Below are 17,882 nucleotides of genomic sequence, written 5' to 3' on the forward strand. Positions count from 1 at the left end.
TACAAAAGGCAGGGTTAAACCTGTTTTCTGGTATCAGTGCTTACCATAGGGTTGCAGTGGAGGGGATCTTCTGGGTTACCAAATGGTTAGCAATCCATTTCATCCCAACTTTTTAACCAATGGTACTTCACATTAATTTTTAACGTTATTTTGATTTCTTGCCAAGGCATAAGGTCCCTCATGCAGCTGGGCTGGAAGGGAGAGTGTAAATGACTCTGCCCTCAGCTCCACAGCTGCTTTGGAGGCAAGCATTTTGCTGTACCGATGTTGACACGCTGCCACAAAATACTTTTACTGACTGCTGCCCAGCTGGAGTGTGGCTGTAAAAACAGCTGGCTGGCTCTGGAGGCAGCTAGGAAACATACAGGTTAAACTCCATTATATGTAAGTGTGACTAAATGTAGTCTTTCCTCCCTAGAGGGAAAGAAAAAGAGGAAGAAAGGAAATGCAAGCATTTCAGAGAAACCTACTACTCATAGTTGAAGGGACGGCTTATGAAAGTGCTCTAACATCATATAAAATAAGCATAATCCTGGAAAACTAGTCTTTTGACATCCAAGATAGGATTCAATGGATAATTTCACTACTCATGTGTCTACTGATCTGGCTGATTTATTGTTTTTTTATTGTACTTACTCTGTAATATTCTTCATAAATTCTACTTATTAATCTATGATATTTAAAGTATACTGATTTAAAATTCATAATAAATTAATGACATACAATATGGCTAATGCCAGAACCTCCATTACATTTCCTAAGGTTCAACTTGTGGTCTAAGTTTTAAAATAAAGCACTGAACAGCAATTTAGCAAAAAATGCATATATGAGAATATATTTGTGATTATGCCAGTTCTCAATACTATTTATTACACCGCAGAGTAAATAAAATTAACATCTAGCTGTTGACATTGAGACACTTAGCCAGCATTGTTTAAGTCCAGTCTATCTTTAAAATTGGTCCAGAGAAGCTTGAAAAAAATACGGCTAAGAGGAGTTTATTCCCCTCAAGTAACTAAAGTCATGTTATCCTAAAGTGATATCAGTTAATTTATGGCCATCAGAGTGGGTCAGACTCTAATCAAATTGTAGAAACATTTCCAAAGTGATTATTCAATCAAATGACTAACATGGTTAATTAGGAGCCATAAACATTGCTCTGAAGTTCATCAAAGTAATGACTTGCCCAGAAAAATTACTGCTAATTAAATTGCCTGCTGCTTTCATTTCTACCTTATCTAATAAAAAATCCAACCAATGAAGTTTGGCATTACATTTTAACTTTTGCTAAATGCTCAACTCTGATCCAAACTAGCTAAGTGGCGGCTTCAAAGGCAAATGTTTTGTAGCAGGGAATGGACGCATTTCATATGTATTCATTTATGTTTATTCATGAAATAAAAGTTACATAAGTCAGCGACAATAATAAGCTACGGTTTATCCTATGCACAAATGTTAAGATGACAGCATATTTACACTGTCTTAATATGCACCCATAATCACGATGTTAGGATCATTAGTACAGCAGTGATTACAAACACGCATCTTGTCATCTGAGAGACCTGGTTTTGAATCTCAGTTCTGATATTCTGCAGGAGTATAACACTTTGTTAGTTATTTAACACCGCTAACTCTCAACCTCCACACCTGTAAAATGGGAATAACAGTGATTGCCTTCAAAGGGTTGTTGGAAGACCATATGGAGTAAGCCCTGGGCAATATTATGCCCATTTTCTGTGAACACTGATTCAATATAAGGTACTTATTATTAACAGAATCTATTTTTAAGTGAACCTCACAAGTGTTTAACTTGTGTGAATCACAGTACTTAAAACTAGAAATAATTATGTACCAAAATTATTTTTGTATCTTATTGCTGTTCTTAAATCATGTATCTATTGAGATGGTTGACATTGCTTATTTGTGTACTTATTCAGTAATATTCTTCATAAATCCATCTATTAACCTATGGTATTTAAAATATACTGATTTTAAATTCATTATAAATTTATGATTTATAAGGTTTAAGTGAGCAGCTCTGTTATATTTTCAAAATACTTGGAGGTACCTCTTTTGAGCTTTTTACCATACTATTCCCTGATACTTGGTGCTAAATGACTTTAATTTTAAAAGTTTTAAATTCAACCTGTAAATAAATTACATATATTCAATTTAGGATAAAAGATTTTTTTTTATTATTTTGAAACTTATGGATCAAAGAGCTCTTCAGCACGACATTAGGACAGGGCCAATTCAGCTTGCAGAAACTAAACTGCCTATAATTTGTCACAGATGAGTTCATGGTGGTGAAAGCTGATCTAATATGCTGCAAAAATTCAAAGCAGCAAAGCAGTGTTGTCATTTTACTGCACTAGTCATTGTGGGGGAAGTCAGGAAGAGTAAACTAACACCTTAAACTCCTTGATTTGATTAGTCTTCACCTTTAGTAACACAGTTAAAATTTCCTTTAAATTAACCAGGTATGAAACTAAAAAGTTGGTTTCTCTGTGTCTTGACTTGCATTTTAAAGCTGTACTGGGAAACATATGGATTTGGGAAGCTGTACCAAAGGCCTGCCCACAAAGTGCAGTTTTGCATTTGCTAGGCACTTTTCTGATTTGCATATGTGCTGCCCTGTAGTACAGAAGGAAGGTTCCTCTTCAGGGTATGGTTTGCCTAAGGTTTCTAGGAGCTTTCACAGGCCTGATCAGAGATAAACTATTTGCCACAGTTGTATGATACATCCCTACAATTTGTTGAAATTGTTTGTTATCAAATAGTGTACAAACCTGAAAACACTTCACATTGTAAACTCTAAATAAGGGGGGAAAAGCATCTTGCTTTCATTTGATACTTCTAGTTTAATTCCTGGAGAAATAATCAGTGTGATAACAATGAAACATTCAGATCTCTGAGAGTAAATGAGAAATCCCAGTAAAACAGGAGTAAGTTCCATGTGGAATTTTAATGTGATTTTGCTTTCATGTAAGTGTGCAATGCAGAGACGGGTTGATTACACACTTAACTAACTCCCTGAGGAGGTGATGTGACAAAATCAAGTCCACCTAAACTTGTTTATTGTATAATGATGATGGTGGAAAACCTGGCACATTAAAACTCCAGGGCCAAAATGTGTGTGGACATACATCTGAAATTAACAGGTACTTGGTGAGAAATGGTTTGTGTGTGTATTTCAATGTAAACATAGGAGTTTAAACAAGTTTTTCAAAGACATTTATCATCTAAAGAAATATTGAGCTGTACCAAGAACTAATGGCAGCAATCTCATTCAAGAAAGATGAGCATTATGACAGATCTTGCCTAAGTTCAGATCTCTTCTGTCTTAAACTTAATTGTTTTTCCTTCTCATTTCCTGGCAAATGCACAGCTTAATGTTTAAAATCCAAAGGTTTGCTTCCCTCCTCCCAAGCCGTGCTGGTTCTGCAGCTCAGTGGCAGCTAAGTCCTCTGTTCAACAGGATGGGGTTTGTCAAAGCTGTCAAGAATAAGGCCTACTTCAAGAGATACCAAGTGAAATTTAGAAGACGGCGAGAGGGCAGAACTGACTACTATGCTCAGAAACGATTGGTAATCCAAGATAAAAATAAGTACAACACACCCAAAAAAAGAATGATAGTTCAGGTAACGACAGAGATACCATTTGCCAGACTGCCTGTGCCCGTATAGGAGGAGATATGATAGTGTGCGCAGCTTATGCTCACGAACTCCCAAAGTATGGTGTGAAGGCTGGCTTGACAAACTCTGCTGCAGCGTATTGTACTGGCCTGCTGCTGGCCCGCAGGCTTCTTCATAGGTTTGGTATGGACACAATTTATGAAGGCCAAGTCGAGGTGACTGGAGATGAATACAAAGTGGAAGGCACTGATGGTCAACCTGGTGCCTTCACCTGTTACTTGGATGCAGGGCTTGCCAGGACTACTGCTGGGAATAAAGTTCTGGGGGCCCTGAAGGGAGCTGTCGATGGAGGCTTGTCTGTCCCTCACAGTACCAGATGGTTCCCTGGCAATGATTCAGAAAGCAAAGCATTCAATGCTAAGGTACACCGAAAGCACATCATGGGGCAGAACGCTGCAGAAGATCTGCATCACCTGATTGAAGAAGATGAAGATGCTTACAAAACACAATTCTCTCAATACATAAAGAACAACGTAACTCCAGACATGATGGAGGAGATTTATAAGAAAGCTCATGCCGCAATACGAGAGAATCCAGTGTATGAGAAGAAGCCTAAGAAAGAAGTTAAAAAGAAGAGGTGGAACCGTCCCAAAATGTCACTTGCCCAGAAGATCGGATAGCTCAGAAGAAGGCAAGCTTCCTTAGAGCTCAGGAACGGGCTACTGAGAGTTAATAAACCAAACCACAATTTCTAGGAAGATTTTTCAGATAAAGAAAATAATAAACTTATTAACTAAGAAAAAAAAAAAACCAAAGGTTTTCCAGAGTGCATAAATAAATGAGCTTCATAAAGATGTATTTAAATGCACAAGTGTTCACATATATATTAGTTGTAGCATCCTTGTACTGTGCATTTCCATCTGCCACATGAATAGATCTCATGTAGCTAATCAAGAAAATACATTTTATAAAGTTTTCTAAAAAGGATGCTAATGTGTAAGGGATACACCCATACAATCCTTCTATTTATAGAACAAACCTGAAAGTAATTAACTCTAAAAATAAGGCCCAGTATTAATATGTCTGAATTCAAGTGTGGAGAAAGCAAGTGTGAAGGCAAAAAAGTCATTTTATAAGACCTATCTGTTGTCAGTCACAAAAGCTCTATGTGAATATAACAACTTAGTCAATGAAACTCATGTGAAGAAGGCAGAAAGTTGGAGGTGGCTGAAATCTTAAGAAGAGAGTGATGCATTTGGCATTACTTCCTTCACATTCAGATGGGAGCTTTGTCATTAGGATTTTTAGTAAACTGTGAATATAAATAATGTAAAATCTGCAGAGATATTTCTTTTGCCACAGCTCAGATGTACTGAATCTACTGTTGACAGACTTTGAGGACAGAAAGAGAACTATGTTAGTCTTTGTATGCCTAGAATAGTGTTTGCAAAACCTTAAAAAAGAAAAAAAAAAAAGTCATGCAGTTATCTGCATTCAGATGTTTTTAAAATTTGAAGGCTACACAACCTAAAATAACAGTATTGAATTTTACCTAGGAAACCACAAGCTTCTCTTGTAAACATCTGTTTTGGGTTTTGTTTTTTACTGGGGGGGGATAGTATCCTATGCAAATCACCACCACATTCAAGCAGGATTAGCTTATTATGAGCTAGCTGGTTCACAGTTTTACAAGCCTATGGAGTTTCCTTAAGTTAGAGTTGAAAACAAAGTTGAAATGATAGGAAACACAATTGCACCAAATAAGCACAATTTTAACTTTGACTATTTATCAGATATTATTGTACTCCGACAACAGACGTTTAAAAACATATATGAGAAAAGATGCCATTAGTTGCCAAAACAGGCCACGAAAAGAAATTCTGAAGCAGGGGAGTTTTTCATGATGAGTTTCAATACTGAATTGTTCCTTTTCTGGAACCAACATAATTGGAAACAAATACATCACACATTGCTTTGTCCTCTCACTTTCATTTCTCCTGGGATCACCACAGGATTCAGACGATGTAGTCTACTTGCTTTGGACATGAATAACACTAGTCGTAAGTTCAGTATGACTGTTTCACTACATCAGAAATAGCATAAGAGTACAGTGTCTTGTTGGCCATGTACAATATGATTGTTTTACTATAATAATATCTCTCTTACTTTATCTTATCCTTTAGCACCAAAGTGTATTTGTAAATGTTAGAAATAATACTGGCATCTCATTCAAGAACTAGCAACAGTCTTTGAGGAAACCTCTAGAAGTTAAGATAAAATCATACCAACAGAAATCCTTATTGTAATTGCCTGGACCCCTAATACTATATTAGCAATTTTACAAACTAGTCCTATTTAACCCTTACAAAAACACAAAAGGCACAGGAAATATTTTCCCCTTTCTACGAATGAGGAAACTGAGGACAAAGAGGTAACAAAACATGCTCAAAATGACATTGGTAGTAAACAGATAACAGGTCCAGGATTCAGTATGTTTCCAGTGTCATACAAAGTGGGTGGTTTTATTTTTTAATGCTAAGAATAACAAAAACATGTGGATGAAAACAGTGAACTGTGAGGGCCCACACACTGAAAAGGGTCAGCAGAATGGAACCTTCAAAGATACTTTTCTAAACTTGAGAGGATACTAAACTAAATCACAATGACACATGCATGTCATTCTTTCCGTTTTGCTTTGCTTTGCTTTGTTTTTCACGTGTCTTTGAATAGCTATCTTTGTAAAACTTTTGAGACTGTAGTAGAAGCAATTAAGTAGAAAATTTACCCACATGCACACACGATAGAAACAATAATCATCTATTTAATCTGACAAAAATTCCTTGAAAAGATTTCAACTGTTATGCATGTTAGGTAAAAATATTTTATGAAATAAGTCTCCCTTTCCTCTAAACTATTAAAGTCCCTTAAGTATAGAGATCCTTTAAGTGTAAAGAATTTTATAACAATATTCTAAACCTAAAAATATATACTCAGATAGGTACTTGTAAAAAATAACACTTATCTTCCCTGTCTTGTTCACATTTATGAAACACACACACACAGAGGGAGAGATCCAAATGTACATCCTTAAACGGTCTCATTTAATTGCAAATGTTAGTTGCATATATGAAAACAGTTGTGTGTTCACTGCACCCACTCACAATAAGCAGTTCTGGGCCTAAGCATCCTGGTTGTTTTCTTTCAAAAGAAACTAAAAATCCCACGCTAAAAAAGCACACTCCCCTCCCCATCCTAATTCCCTTTTTTCATGCTAGTATAACTCGCAAGCAGATTATCCCTCCCTTCCCCCTTTCCTGCCTGTAAAACCCAAGTTAGACAAACACTGTGTGGCTGAAATGACATATCTGAATGGAATTCAGACCCACCAGTTCCTGTTTATGTTTCTGATTTGAGAACGTTGTCTTCTCATTCACTATACATTAGGAACACTGCAAGGCCATAAATAGTGTCAGGTTACATGCAGGCAGGACCAATGAGCATTAATCATTACTTCCAGTCAACTGGCAAAAGCAGCAGCTGATGGAACACTACACCCTTCGGCTCTGTATAAATGGACATTCCAGAGACGAAGAGTGTGTGTGCGTGTGTGCATGTGTTTCCTTTCAGTCTCCATTTTATGAATGAAACTCCAGGCTCTATAGAGTCCATTCATGTAAGAGAAATGCTTACAGGGCTCTGCCCCTAGGGATCAATCAGTCATGGGTAAAACTGATATGATTGGTTTAAGACAGCCTTCAGCCTTCCATTACTGACTTAAAATGCGGTCCCTGTCCATTTGACCTGTGTTAATGCATAAAGAGTAAATCCAGACCTAGTCTCAATTCTCAAATCAAATCACTAGCCAATGCCACTTACTGTAACTGCAGATTTAGAGCATACTGAAGTATTTCTTAGAAAAACTGACATAGTGGACCAAAGAACTGTTTGGGGAGATTTGCTATTTTAACCCAGAACTGAATGAGGAAAACTCATATGAGATCTGCTTAGCAATAAAAAGCCACATCAAATTGTGAGGCCAGTCCATGACCTCCATTGTAATAACAAAAGCAATTAGAAAGGCAGCACCGTCACTTTTCACAATTTAAGCACCTAAAAATCACAGATTAAGTGATCTACTAGTCCACATATCACTCTCTGAGTAAAAGAAAATTGTTTGGATGCCAGAGAAACAGGTAAGATGTTAATATTTTCTGAAGGATCAATAGCTTGTTTCTTTAAATTCCCAAGTGATTCTCCACTTGAAATTCTTGGAGCAATGGTTTTAAAGTTAGGAGGGGAAAAAAATCAGCTGCCATGTTTCAGGAGAAAATGTGGCCATAAGCAAATGATGCTTAGTAATGGAGTAGGGCCAAGGCTTGGCCTTGGGGAGTGTTAAATATCAGGTACAAAAAGCCAGAGTTCGTGGAACCATAATCATCGCTGCACTGGAAATTACTAAAGATGGTAATGCTTAAAAATATCTAGTGTTTTTAGGAGGGAACAAAAGTATTCATGAGCAATTATGGGAATGATTTGTAAAGAGTCAGTCCAATACCAAACACTGTTAAATCATATAGTGGGTTTTATCAGCCATCTGTAACTTGGTCCTTGACTCCAGAGGGAAGAAAATACTTCTCTCTTCCAGTGACCTGAAGCCATATTGAGAAATGGTTGCAGTCAATAGTCCCTGAATATATCTCTAACTGATTTCTCATAGGATCTTCCCCATGCCTATAGAAGAAGGAATGAAAAATGTATGAAAAATGCATGGTCTTTGATTTTAAATGTATACAAGATTTTCTACTATTGTGTTAAGATATTAATATTTATCTTCCAATTTCTAATATCTGGCAAATAAAATGATAGAGAATAAATCAAGTTACCACCATATTTGACTTTGAACTAAAATTAAAATACTTGACGTAGCCAGGAGGGGAGATGATAAGGAATCCTATAACCTATCATCCAGAGAAAATATGGAACAGAGCAAGACCACCGAAGAGTCAATGTACACTCAATTATTAATTCTTAAATAACATTCTTTTCTTCAAGGCTTTAAAAAAAATTCAGTATTCTTTAAGAATTAGTTTTTAAGGTGGTTCAGAGATATGTAAGTAAATGTGATGAAGTAAAGCTGAATATTTCTAAATGTTTTTATTTCATATTTTAAAAAATTAAAGTAATTATCAATCATGGGGCCTTCTATTTTGGAAAAGAAGAAGCTAGTTTATGGCAGGCCTGGAAGTTCAAAATAAATACCAGTAGCCTTTACTTCTATTCTCTCTGTTCCATCTAACTTTAATGAGCATTTTTCAACAGTTCCTCTTGTCATCACTGCCTTCCTTGTATTTCTTGAACAATATTTTTGGTTGTTTACTTACGTAGAACTCAATTGTTCAAAAAGCATATGAGAATATTTATTATAAATAGGAGGTCAATTTCCCTAAAATAGCTACCTCTTAGAAAGTAAATAAGAAATCATTAAAAAATAATACATCTTGATGACAGAATTTCTGAGCTATTACTACAGTAGCAGTAGTAACAATCATAATAGTAATAGTTTAGAAATACACTACTGAGTACACTTAGCCTTCTGATTTTCAGTGGCTTTTTGTTTGTGTTCTTGTTGTTTTTAAATTTTGTGCAAGTTGAATCAGTTGATTGAGGCCCTGAATAATCATCTCCAAATACATAAAGCCCTATTTACGCATATTTCTATGTGGCTGCAGAAAATAATTATGTTTTTCCTGCTCTATTATCTACTGATTTCATCCTATAACTTTAACCTTGAAACTATATTCTAAATTCTGCAAGGGGAATGCCAAGCAATGCTCACTAAGAGCAGCCTTAGGAATTACTCCACTATTTTCTCCGCTATCTAAGATGAGTACCCATCAACACAGCAAAACACAGAATCGCATTTACAACACAAAAATCATCTCTCGCCATTTCAAAAACCCTAGAGTATTTCACTCTTAGGACCACAGAGCCAGCTTGGGCCTATGTGACTACCAGATATATTTGTCAGCTCTCACAGATGAAAGTTAAACATATTCCTAGTTTTAACATATTTAACACGAGCTGAGTATTCTGCATTTATTCTATCATTTCTCTGCCTACATATAATTTTTCTACATGCTAAATACAGATGATTACTCTCCAAATTTGAAAGTTTGTTTATTGGCTTTCATCAAAGTCCTAAGGTGATGAAGTATATGGAGAACTTGGAAGGCGCTGCTTGGATTTAAAAATGAAAGTTAGAAAAGGTCCGTCTTATTTTCCAAATGTAAGCTTTCTTAATATCTGTTTTTTTGGTTTTGTTTTTTAATTTTTTGGCCACGCCATACACTCTGCAGTGGAAGCGCAGAGTCCCAACCACTGGACCACCAGGGAAGTCCCATATCTGTTTCATATACTGCAGTCCTTCATAAGCTTTCTGCTGAAAGAAAGAGTCAGCTGACAAAAGTTTGAAAATGACACTTCTAGATAAATTTTAAGCCATCAAGCTATCAAGTGTTTTAACAAAGAGTGAAGTCCAATAAGAAAGAAGGCTCAGACAAACTCAAAGTTTATATAATCAAAGAATTTTAGTGCTGGCTAGGACATTGATTTGCTACTTTTCCTTCTAATTATCAATCAGCCTTTTCCAGAACTATTAGGAAAGTCACTTCTCTGACAATCTCAACTTTTGATGATGTTTTTGGTGTATTTTTAAAAAGGAAAAAGAATGCATTTTAATCTGAAATATCATTTGAAGTTTTATATTTTCCTATCTTACAACAACAGTGAGCACCTAACAATTAGAATAAAATTTGGGGACTGTCTAATGTGAAATGAATACCCCCAAATTGGGAAAAGGACACCTTAAGTTTAATGCAAATACTTTCACTGCCCTGGATCACGCAGAGCTTTTAAAAAGCATAGGCAAATACTCATTCTAAAAAAGTAGAGAAAAGGATAAATAATATATCTAACAAATTGTGGATTAAAGTACTTTATTTTGCACAATTATACAGAAAGACAGGCCATAGACTGTACAATAAACTAAGAATAAGAAACCTTAGTTCTGGTCTTGGCTATTTCACAAAATACCTGTATAACTGATGGTAAGTTAACTTGAATGAGCCTTGGATATTTTATCTGTACAATGGGGCACAAAGAAGGAATTTGAATTAGGCGATCCTCAAGAGTTATCATGAGTTTAAAGATTTATGATTCTATGAAACAGCTATTTGTGTCAATATCCCAATTGAAAATAATGCTAACATCTGCCACCACATAAATGTGACATGCCTCCAAATTGAAAGAAGGCCTCATCTGTACCAGGAGGCAGGGTCCTAAAACACACATTTAAAAAATACAGAAACACGTTCTTAGAAAACATGATGTCAGCTTTATCCCTACCCCTCTACAACTACTTCCTCCTCTCCTGAAGCTCCAAGCACAGCGCTTTCCCCCATTTTCTTATCTCAGAAAAACCTTCTTCATGTCCTTCAAAGTTCTCTTTCCCCTTTTCATTCCTAGCTCCTAGCTTCAACTGCTCCACTACAGGGCTGGGGGGCATCCTTTAAACTAATTACAGTAATACAATAGGCCCTGAGTGTTAAAAACACCTTATTAATATATCACCCCTTCCAATCACCTCCTAGGTTAAGATTTTTAATACACCCCAAAATGCAAAGGAACATAATAGCATTAAACCATGCAAGCACAGCGCAGGGATGAACCTGAAACCCACAAAGTAGCACATTCATTCTCCTTCCTCTCTAAGGCAGTCCTGGAAACTAACAGAAAGTCAGGTTTGCAACAAATGAGTCTATGTCATCCTTTATTTAGCATTCTTCTCACTTACAGAACTGATCTGGTTACTTTGGACACTCTCCTTCTTTCACTCTAAATTGTTTGATCTTTATACTACTTACTTTATCTGATTAGGAAAGCAGTACATAAGCACTATTAAAAGACAAAGCACTTTACAGACAAAATAGATATTGCCTATAATAGCACCATGCATATATAACCACAGTATGTCTGTCCTGGGTCTTATTTTACATGAGTCATGCTTTACATACATTTTTTTTTTTTTACCTCAATAGTCTCCTTTCATTAAATATTTTTTAAAAACATGACTTCTAATGGCTGCATAATATTTCTGTTATTGATAGCCATAGCGTATATTACAATTCAATTACTCTATAATATTCCTCCCCCTAGTAAACATTCATCGTGCGTCTACCCTTCCTTAAGATAACTCTCCACGAGTGCAAGTAGCTGATCAAAGCATATGAACAGTGTGTCCTGATATTTTCTTGAGTCGAACTTTAGTTTCATGTACCCACCACCCTCCTAAAAATACTTCCCTAAGCAACCAAAACCAAAACCAAACCAAACCAGAAGACCAATCAATGAACACATACAACTCTAATAAAATATGTCGTATCTAAAATATTTACCTCATTGGGGATTCTGAATCTGCAAAACCTCTCACGTGAGCATGAAAGTGGGAAAACAGCCACAATTTCATGAAAATGGAGCACTGCATCTGTATGAAGCACACAATGTGTATTCAATTCCTTTAACGTAGCTACTGGGCCATATGGGCAAAAGAGAGGAATCAGGTTGGATTCAAGAAAAACCAACCAACCAGCAAGATACCTGTGTCCTGCTTTCCCGCAGCACTATTAAGCTAGAGAAACAGAGGAGGAAGACAACAATAATAGATGTAACTGGGCTGTCGAGAACTTAATAACATAATATAATCATGATCACACTGCACTGGTTCACCAAATTGGCCGTAAATATCAATTTTTTTAATCTCCTCACTGTCTCCTGATCCAAGTTTTTTCCCTTTCCCAGAATAAAAATTCCTACTCTAACATATTATTTTGCAATTTTTAGCTTAAATACTCAGCAGTTGAAATTGCATTCCTGTAATTATAATTATAACTAACAGACCTTCCATTTCCCATGTCATAATTAATGTCAGACTTTATTAGAGCATAATCATGCTGCCTTTTCACTTACAAAGCTTCTTTTATTTTCACAACATATATGTTATATTGAATAAAGCAATAAAGAATTCTAGAGGCCTTCTTAAAGGACAACCTTTGGATCACAGATGCTGAGTAAACGGACTGTGAAAGATTTTTTGCATTGTCTTTAAATCACATAAAGTATTTTCTAATGTGCTATTTGTTCAACTTCAGTAAGTGAACCAAGAACTTAATGATTCAGTGATAAATACATTAGATTTCCTAAAGAGGTTATTTAATATAGTGTCAGTAAGGATGAAAGAACTAATGACGACAAAACATCTGGAGATCATACTTGTTGATGGCAATATATGACGTATACAGATGTGTCAACTTATTGCAGCAATGTGGTGGCCAGTCCTACAGGTTAATTTTTTATCAGCCCTGGTTATACAGTAACTATAGCTCTTTAGACCACATCCATCCAGAAGATACAACTTTACTATTTAACTATTCAAGCAAAACTGAACTGTATCTTGTTGGCAATACTGAAATCAGAATTCAAAGGTGTTGTCCAACTGTAGCAATTTGAAATATAATTTAGAGGGGAGAAAGTAACATAAATTAACAGCTTCTCAAATATTAACCAAATATTCCACAAGCCATTTGCAAGGTTTATGGTAACTAACAGAAGAGATGCCCTATGTAAAATAGGATACTGGACTATTACGGACTGAGTGATCATGTCCCCCCAAATTCATTGTGAAGCCCTAATGCCAAAAGTGATGGTATTTGGAGGGGGGTGGGGGCTTTGAGAGGTAATTAGAATAAGACTAGGTCATGAGGGTGGGGCCCCCATGGTGGAATTAGTGTGCTTATAAAAGAAGAGGAAGAAAGACCAGGGCTCTCTCTCTGCCACATGACACAGTAAGTAAGTACCCATCTGCAAGCCAGGAAGAGAAGCTTCACCAGGAAATGAATGCTCTGGCACCTTGATCTTGGACTTCCCAGCCTGCAGAACTGTGAGTTAAATGTCTGTTGTTTAAGCTTTCCAAATGATGGTATTTTATTACAGCAGATTGAGCTAAGGCATGGATTACCCTTCTTTAGGTTATAAGTGATTGAATCTGTGTTTTTGAGGGTCAGACAGTGGCTGACTCTGAATTCATAGTATATGTGGCCCACAAATCATGCAATTAAACCTCACAGCACCAGTTCCTATTTTTTGCCCTCACTGGATTATTTAAATCTTTTTTTTGTTTGGTTCACATCTTCTTAAGAAAAGTTACACATCCTCAACACCATGTTACATATAATTTTATATATAATATAAATATAAGGAGAATATATATATATATGGCAAACCACAGAATCAAGAAAATGATTTCAATGATAATCTTTCTGAGATTACACATATTAAAACATTTCTGAAAAACACAAAAAAATGCTATGCCCTGCAAGTCCTTTTGAACCAATTATTTGGGCTATTTTAAATGATTCCCATGTAAAGTTTCTTGAAATCATGATGAATTCAAAAAACTGTGCAGCAAATTAAAATGTGGTTTGGAGAATAAGGATAACATCAGTTAACAGGATTAGAAATTTACAGAGAAAAAAATAAATCTTATCTATAATAAAGCCCATTGTACTGCACCGTTCTTAATTATGCACGTAAATCATGGACAAACATAAAATGTTCTAAACTGTGACCGCTATGGTACATTTTAGGATGGTCTCCAAATTACAGGGCCTGGGACAAGTATTCAAATACAGTCCCTCACACCATATGTTTACATTTTAAAAACTATAAACCAGCCAAACAAACTGATAAATAAACACGTTCTCTCTTCCTATACTTGAAAACATAACAGCTTGAAAGGCCAGGTCAAACCTAGAATTTGGGGACATCTCTAGGATTAGGGCTGAAAACGGATGATACAGAGCCCAGCTTTCAGTCTTCAGACCCCAGTCCACCCCCGTTCCTGCGCCTCTTCCTACCCCTCAACCCCACAGTGTTGCACACCACAGGGGCCTTGCACACCAAATATCTGGGCACAACCAAGCTCCATCCTCATCCTCCCACAAACAGCCATCCCTTGGCCACCTCCTTGGACCTAGAGACACACACAAGAGCAGTGTACTCTGCCTTCAGAAAACTAGGCCTGGGGTGAACTTGCTCAGGTCCTGGAGGTGCACTCAGGGCTGGCTAGGCAAGGAATGCATGGGTCCTGGGTAGCTGGTGTACCTTCTAGAAGTAGAGGCATAGCCTCTCAGTGGGCAATGCCTCTTAGTCCTTTGAACTTTTTGTCCAATGAGGAAGGGTGGCCAGAGAGAGGTTCTCAGAGGTAGGGCTCCTTCTTGCTGAGCTTTAAGACCAGTTTACAATAAAATAGGTAACTTTATGCAAGTTGGAAACTTAAGACCAGGAGACAATTTTTCTTTCAAGCAGAGCCAACAGAAAAACTCAGCAGAGTTATGCCTAGAGAAGCGACAGGTCCTTCATAAAGAACATCCATAACTTTGAATCCAGATGAAAGGAAGTCACACTGTTTTCAAATATTTTTAAGTCCACAACCATATATTGACCATGCTTACAATAATGTTACTAATATTATGCCTGGTGCCCTTCTTTGAAGCATTAGCTTTTATTTCATACTTTCCCCCCAAATTCCTGAGCTTTCTGAAAGGAGGTAATTTTGAGCTTATAACAAGATAAAACGAGCATAAATTAGTTAAGTAATTTTTTTGAGTACTCGAGGTCGAATATTGGCAAAGTTGGGGATAACATTAACAATAGACATAAGTGCTCTTTACTTTCAGGAAACCCCAATTCTCCATCTTGACATACTACTTAGTGGGGCCTTTCTGGCTCAATGAGACTAGAGCTAAGCTCTATTATTGCTATTTTTGTTACTATTCTCCCAATATGGAAGAATCCTTACTTCTGGACCCTTGGAATCTTGCCACACCAATAAAGAAACAAACAGTTATGAGCAATAAGTTACTACAGAAGAATATGAGTTTCTGTAAGTATTGTTATTAAATAGTGCTGCAGGAGCAAATGGAAAGAAAGCCCAGAACTAAGAAAAGAACGATCATGTTACTCTCTCGGGCTGAGAGGGTACATAATCTTACAAATTGTACTTTTCTTAGGACAGATTTCATTTCTAGGCACTATTTCAACCACTGGCTCATACCAAAATGGTTTGATAGTCCAACCCTCCACATAAAGAGAAAGATTCAAAGAAGGAATGAGTCAGAAAAATTCTGCACCACCCAATCTGAGGCCAACACTAATGAAACTGACCAGCAAGTGATAGGGTATCTTCAATGTAACTTACAGCACAGGCCTACCTGAATCATATGCAAAATCTCTGGGCTCCTGTTTGATCATCAGAGGAGGGGGGAAGCTTTGGCTGGCCGCACCGCCAACCATGGTGTTGTGTTCATACACTGGGTCATGGTACTCCTGCTTAAAGCCTTGAGGTGGGAAGGGGATGTTTGGCTCAGACATCTGCCGTTGGTACATGGGACGTCCTTCCCTTGGCATTGTTGGCAAAGGAGGAAAGGAATTACAGGGTTCAGAAAGTTGGCGGCGAAATCTGGGAAATAAGAGAGCATGTTTCAAATAAAATAGTAACAAGGAATACCCTCTAAAAATACTGGCACGATTTTTAACCGCTTAGTCAATGAACATGACACCAGCTGACCTGAAGTGTAAATCTTTAAGAAAGACTAGATATCTCCTTCCTGGGTCAGTAGCACTGTGCTTTCTAATCATAATACACCTTGTGTCCCCCTTCTAATTAGTTCCACTCAGCACCATTTCAGTACGTTACAGAAAGTTAAAGATGTGCTTCGAGTAAGGCTAGGAGAGCAGTGTAGTATTTGCAAGAAATACATACTCTTAACAGTTAAAACGCCCAATTCGAAATCACCTGGATCATTTACCAAATTTCCTTATTAAGAGGGTCTCACATAATTATAGACAAGAAAAAACAAAATGAAACAAGCTAACCGGAAGGAATCTGATTTCAAACTGCATCCTCTATCTTTTCATTCTTTTATCAAACTAATCAACAAACAAACAAACAAAAAACCAACCAAGGTAAAACCTCCTTATTGGTTTTCCCTTACCATCAGTAACTGAGGGAGCAAGAAAGGAATGACTTTCTTCTCAAAATGGCAGGACTCTTACATCTGTAACAATGTCCTAAATAGCACTGTATTCTAGTGAGAAATTAAACTGGGAAATACTATAGAGATTGAAATCCAAGCTAGTTTTAAAAGACTACTCCTTTACTGTCAAACGGCAACCCAGAACACACTGGCTTCCAAGAGCATCAAACAAAATATTAGGCTGACGGTTTGCAAGGCAGAAATAGAGACACAGTTGTAAAGAACAAACACATGGACACCAAGTGGGGGGGGGGGGGGCGGGCAGTTGTGGGGGTATGAATGGATGAATTGGGAGATTGGGATTGCCATATATACATTACGAACAAGAAAAAAATATCAAATTGTACACAAAAAAAAATCAGGTTGATAAAAATAAGCATAAAATATTACAGCAGAGCTCCGAAGATGGAAGGAACATGCATGCATCACGTAGCTTTGGGACAGGTCATGCCGTTAGGCCATGAGGAAGTTCTGAGGCCTTGGCAGAAGCCTGAGAGTGAGTCTCAACACTCCTCCCTTGGTTATCCTGTGTACCGAGTGGGTAATCACATCATCGTGCAGTTCTGTGTTTCTCATCCTAATATCATTGACCCACTGCAAAGATGTGGATTAATTAAAGATTTAAAAGTGCTCTAAAAATGCCCAGGAGTGTTTAAAAATAACCTATCCGACATTTCTATGAGCAAATGTAAGCCTATTAATTCCCCTGCACACCCCTAAAAGCATTCCTGAGACTTTAATTTGGAAAGTTAACATTTAATTTTGGTAACGTTAAATGAAAACAAGGTAAAAGCAAAAGAATGGCAAAGCAAATTGCTTTAGCACTTCTAAGAACACTCCACCCTATGATTTAACTCTAGCCTCACTGGCTGCCCTGGAAAGCGCTGAAATTCGACCTACACCTGCAGAAAATAAACTGAGAAACTCGGATATTGCAAAGCAGTTAGGCTGACTGGCACTGCATTCATTTCCCTTCTCTTGCTTATTTCATTAGCCAAAAAAAGAAACAGAAATTATCATTAAGAACTGTCAAGGAGTGAATCAGAAAATTGTAACTTGAAGTTAAAATAAGAAACCAGCTCACTTGGGAAGCCTT

The 17,882-nt window shown here is 36.9% G+C and overlaps 1 protein-coding gene and 1 pseudogene across 7 annotated transcripts in view; one reads left to right on the plus strand and one right to left on the minus strand.

Annotated features, from left to right (window-relative positions):
- Positions 1 to 17,882, minus strand: part of ETV1 (ETS variant transcription factor 1) — an 87,463-nt gene that overhangs the window by 17,281 nt on the left and 52,300 nt on the right. For 5 of the 7 annotated variants that reach the window (XM_057731651.1, XM_057731652.1, XM_057731654.1 and 2 more), the window contains one exon: positions 15,962 to 16,209. The exons of the other annotated variants lie outside the window; for them this stretch is intronic. In XM_057731651.1, the coding sequence (XP_057587634.1) occupies positions 15,962 to 16,209 (248 nt within the window). The remainder of the gene's footprint in view (positions 1 to 15,961; positions 16,210 to 17,882) is intronic. 7 annotated transcript variants of the gene reach the window in all.
- LOC130851403 (60S ribosomal protein L5-like) lies at positions 3,450 to 4,368 on the plus strand (annotated as a pseudogene).

The sequence above is a fragment of the Hippopotamus amphibius genome, chromosome 4, assembly GCF_030028045.1.
Source record: "Hippopotamus amphibius kiboko isolate mHipAmp2 chromosome 4, mHipAmp2.hap2, whole genome shotgun sequence".
Lineage (NCBI taxonomy): Eukaryota > Metazoa > Chordata > Mammalia > Artiodactyla > Hippopotamidae > Hippopotamus > Hippopotamus amphibius.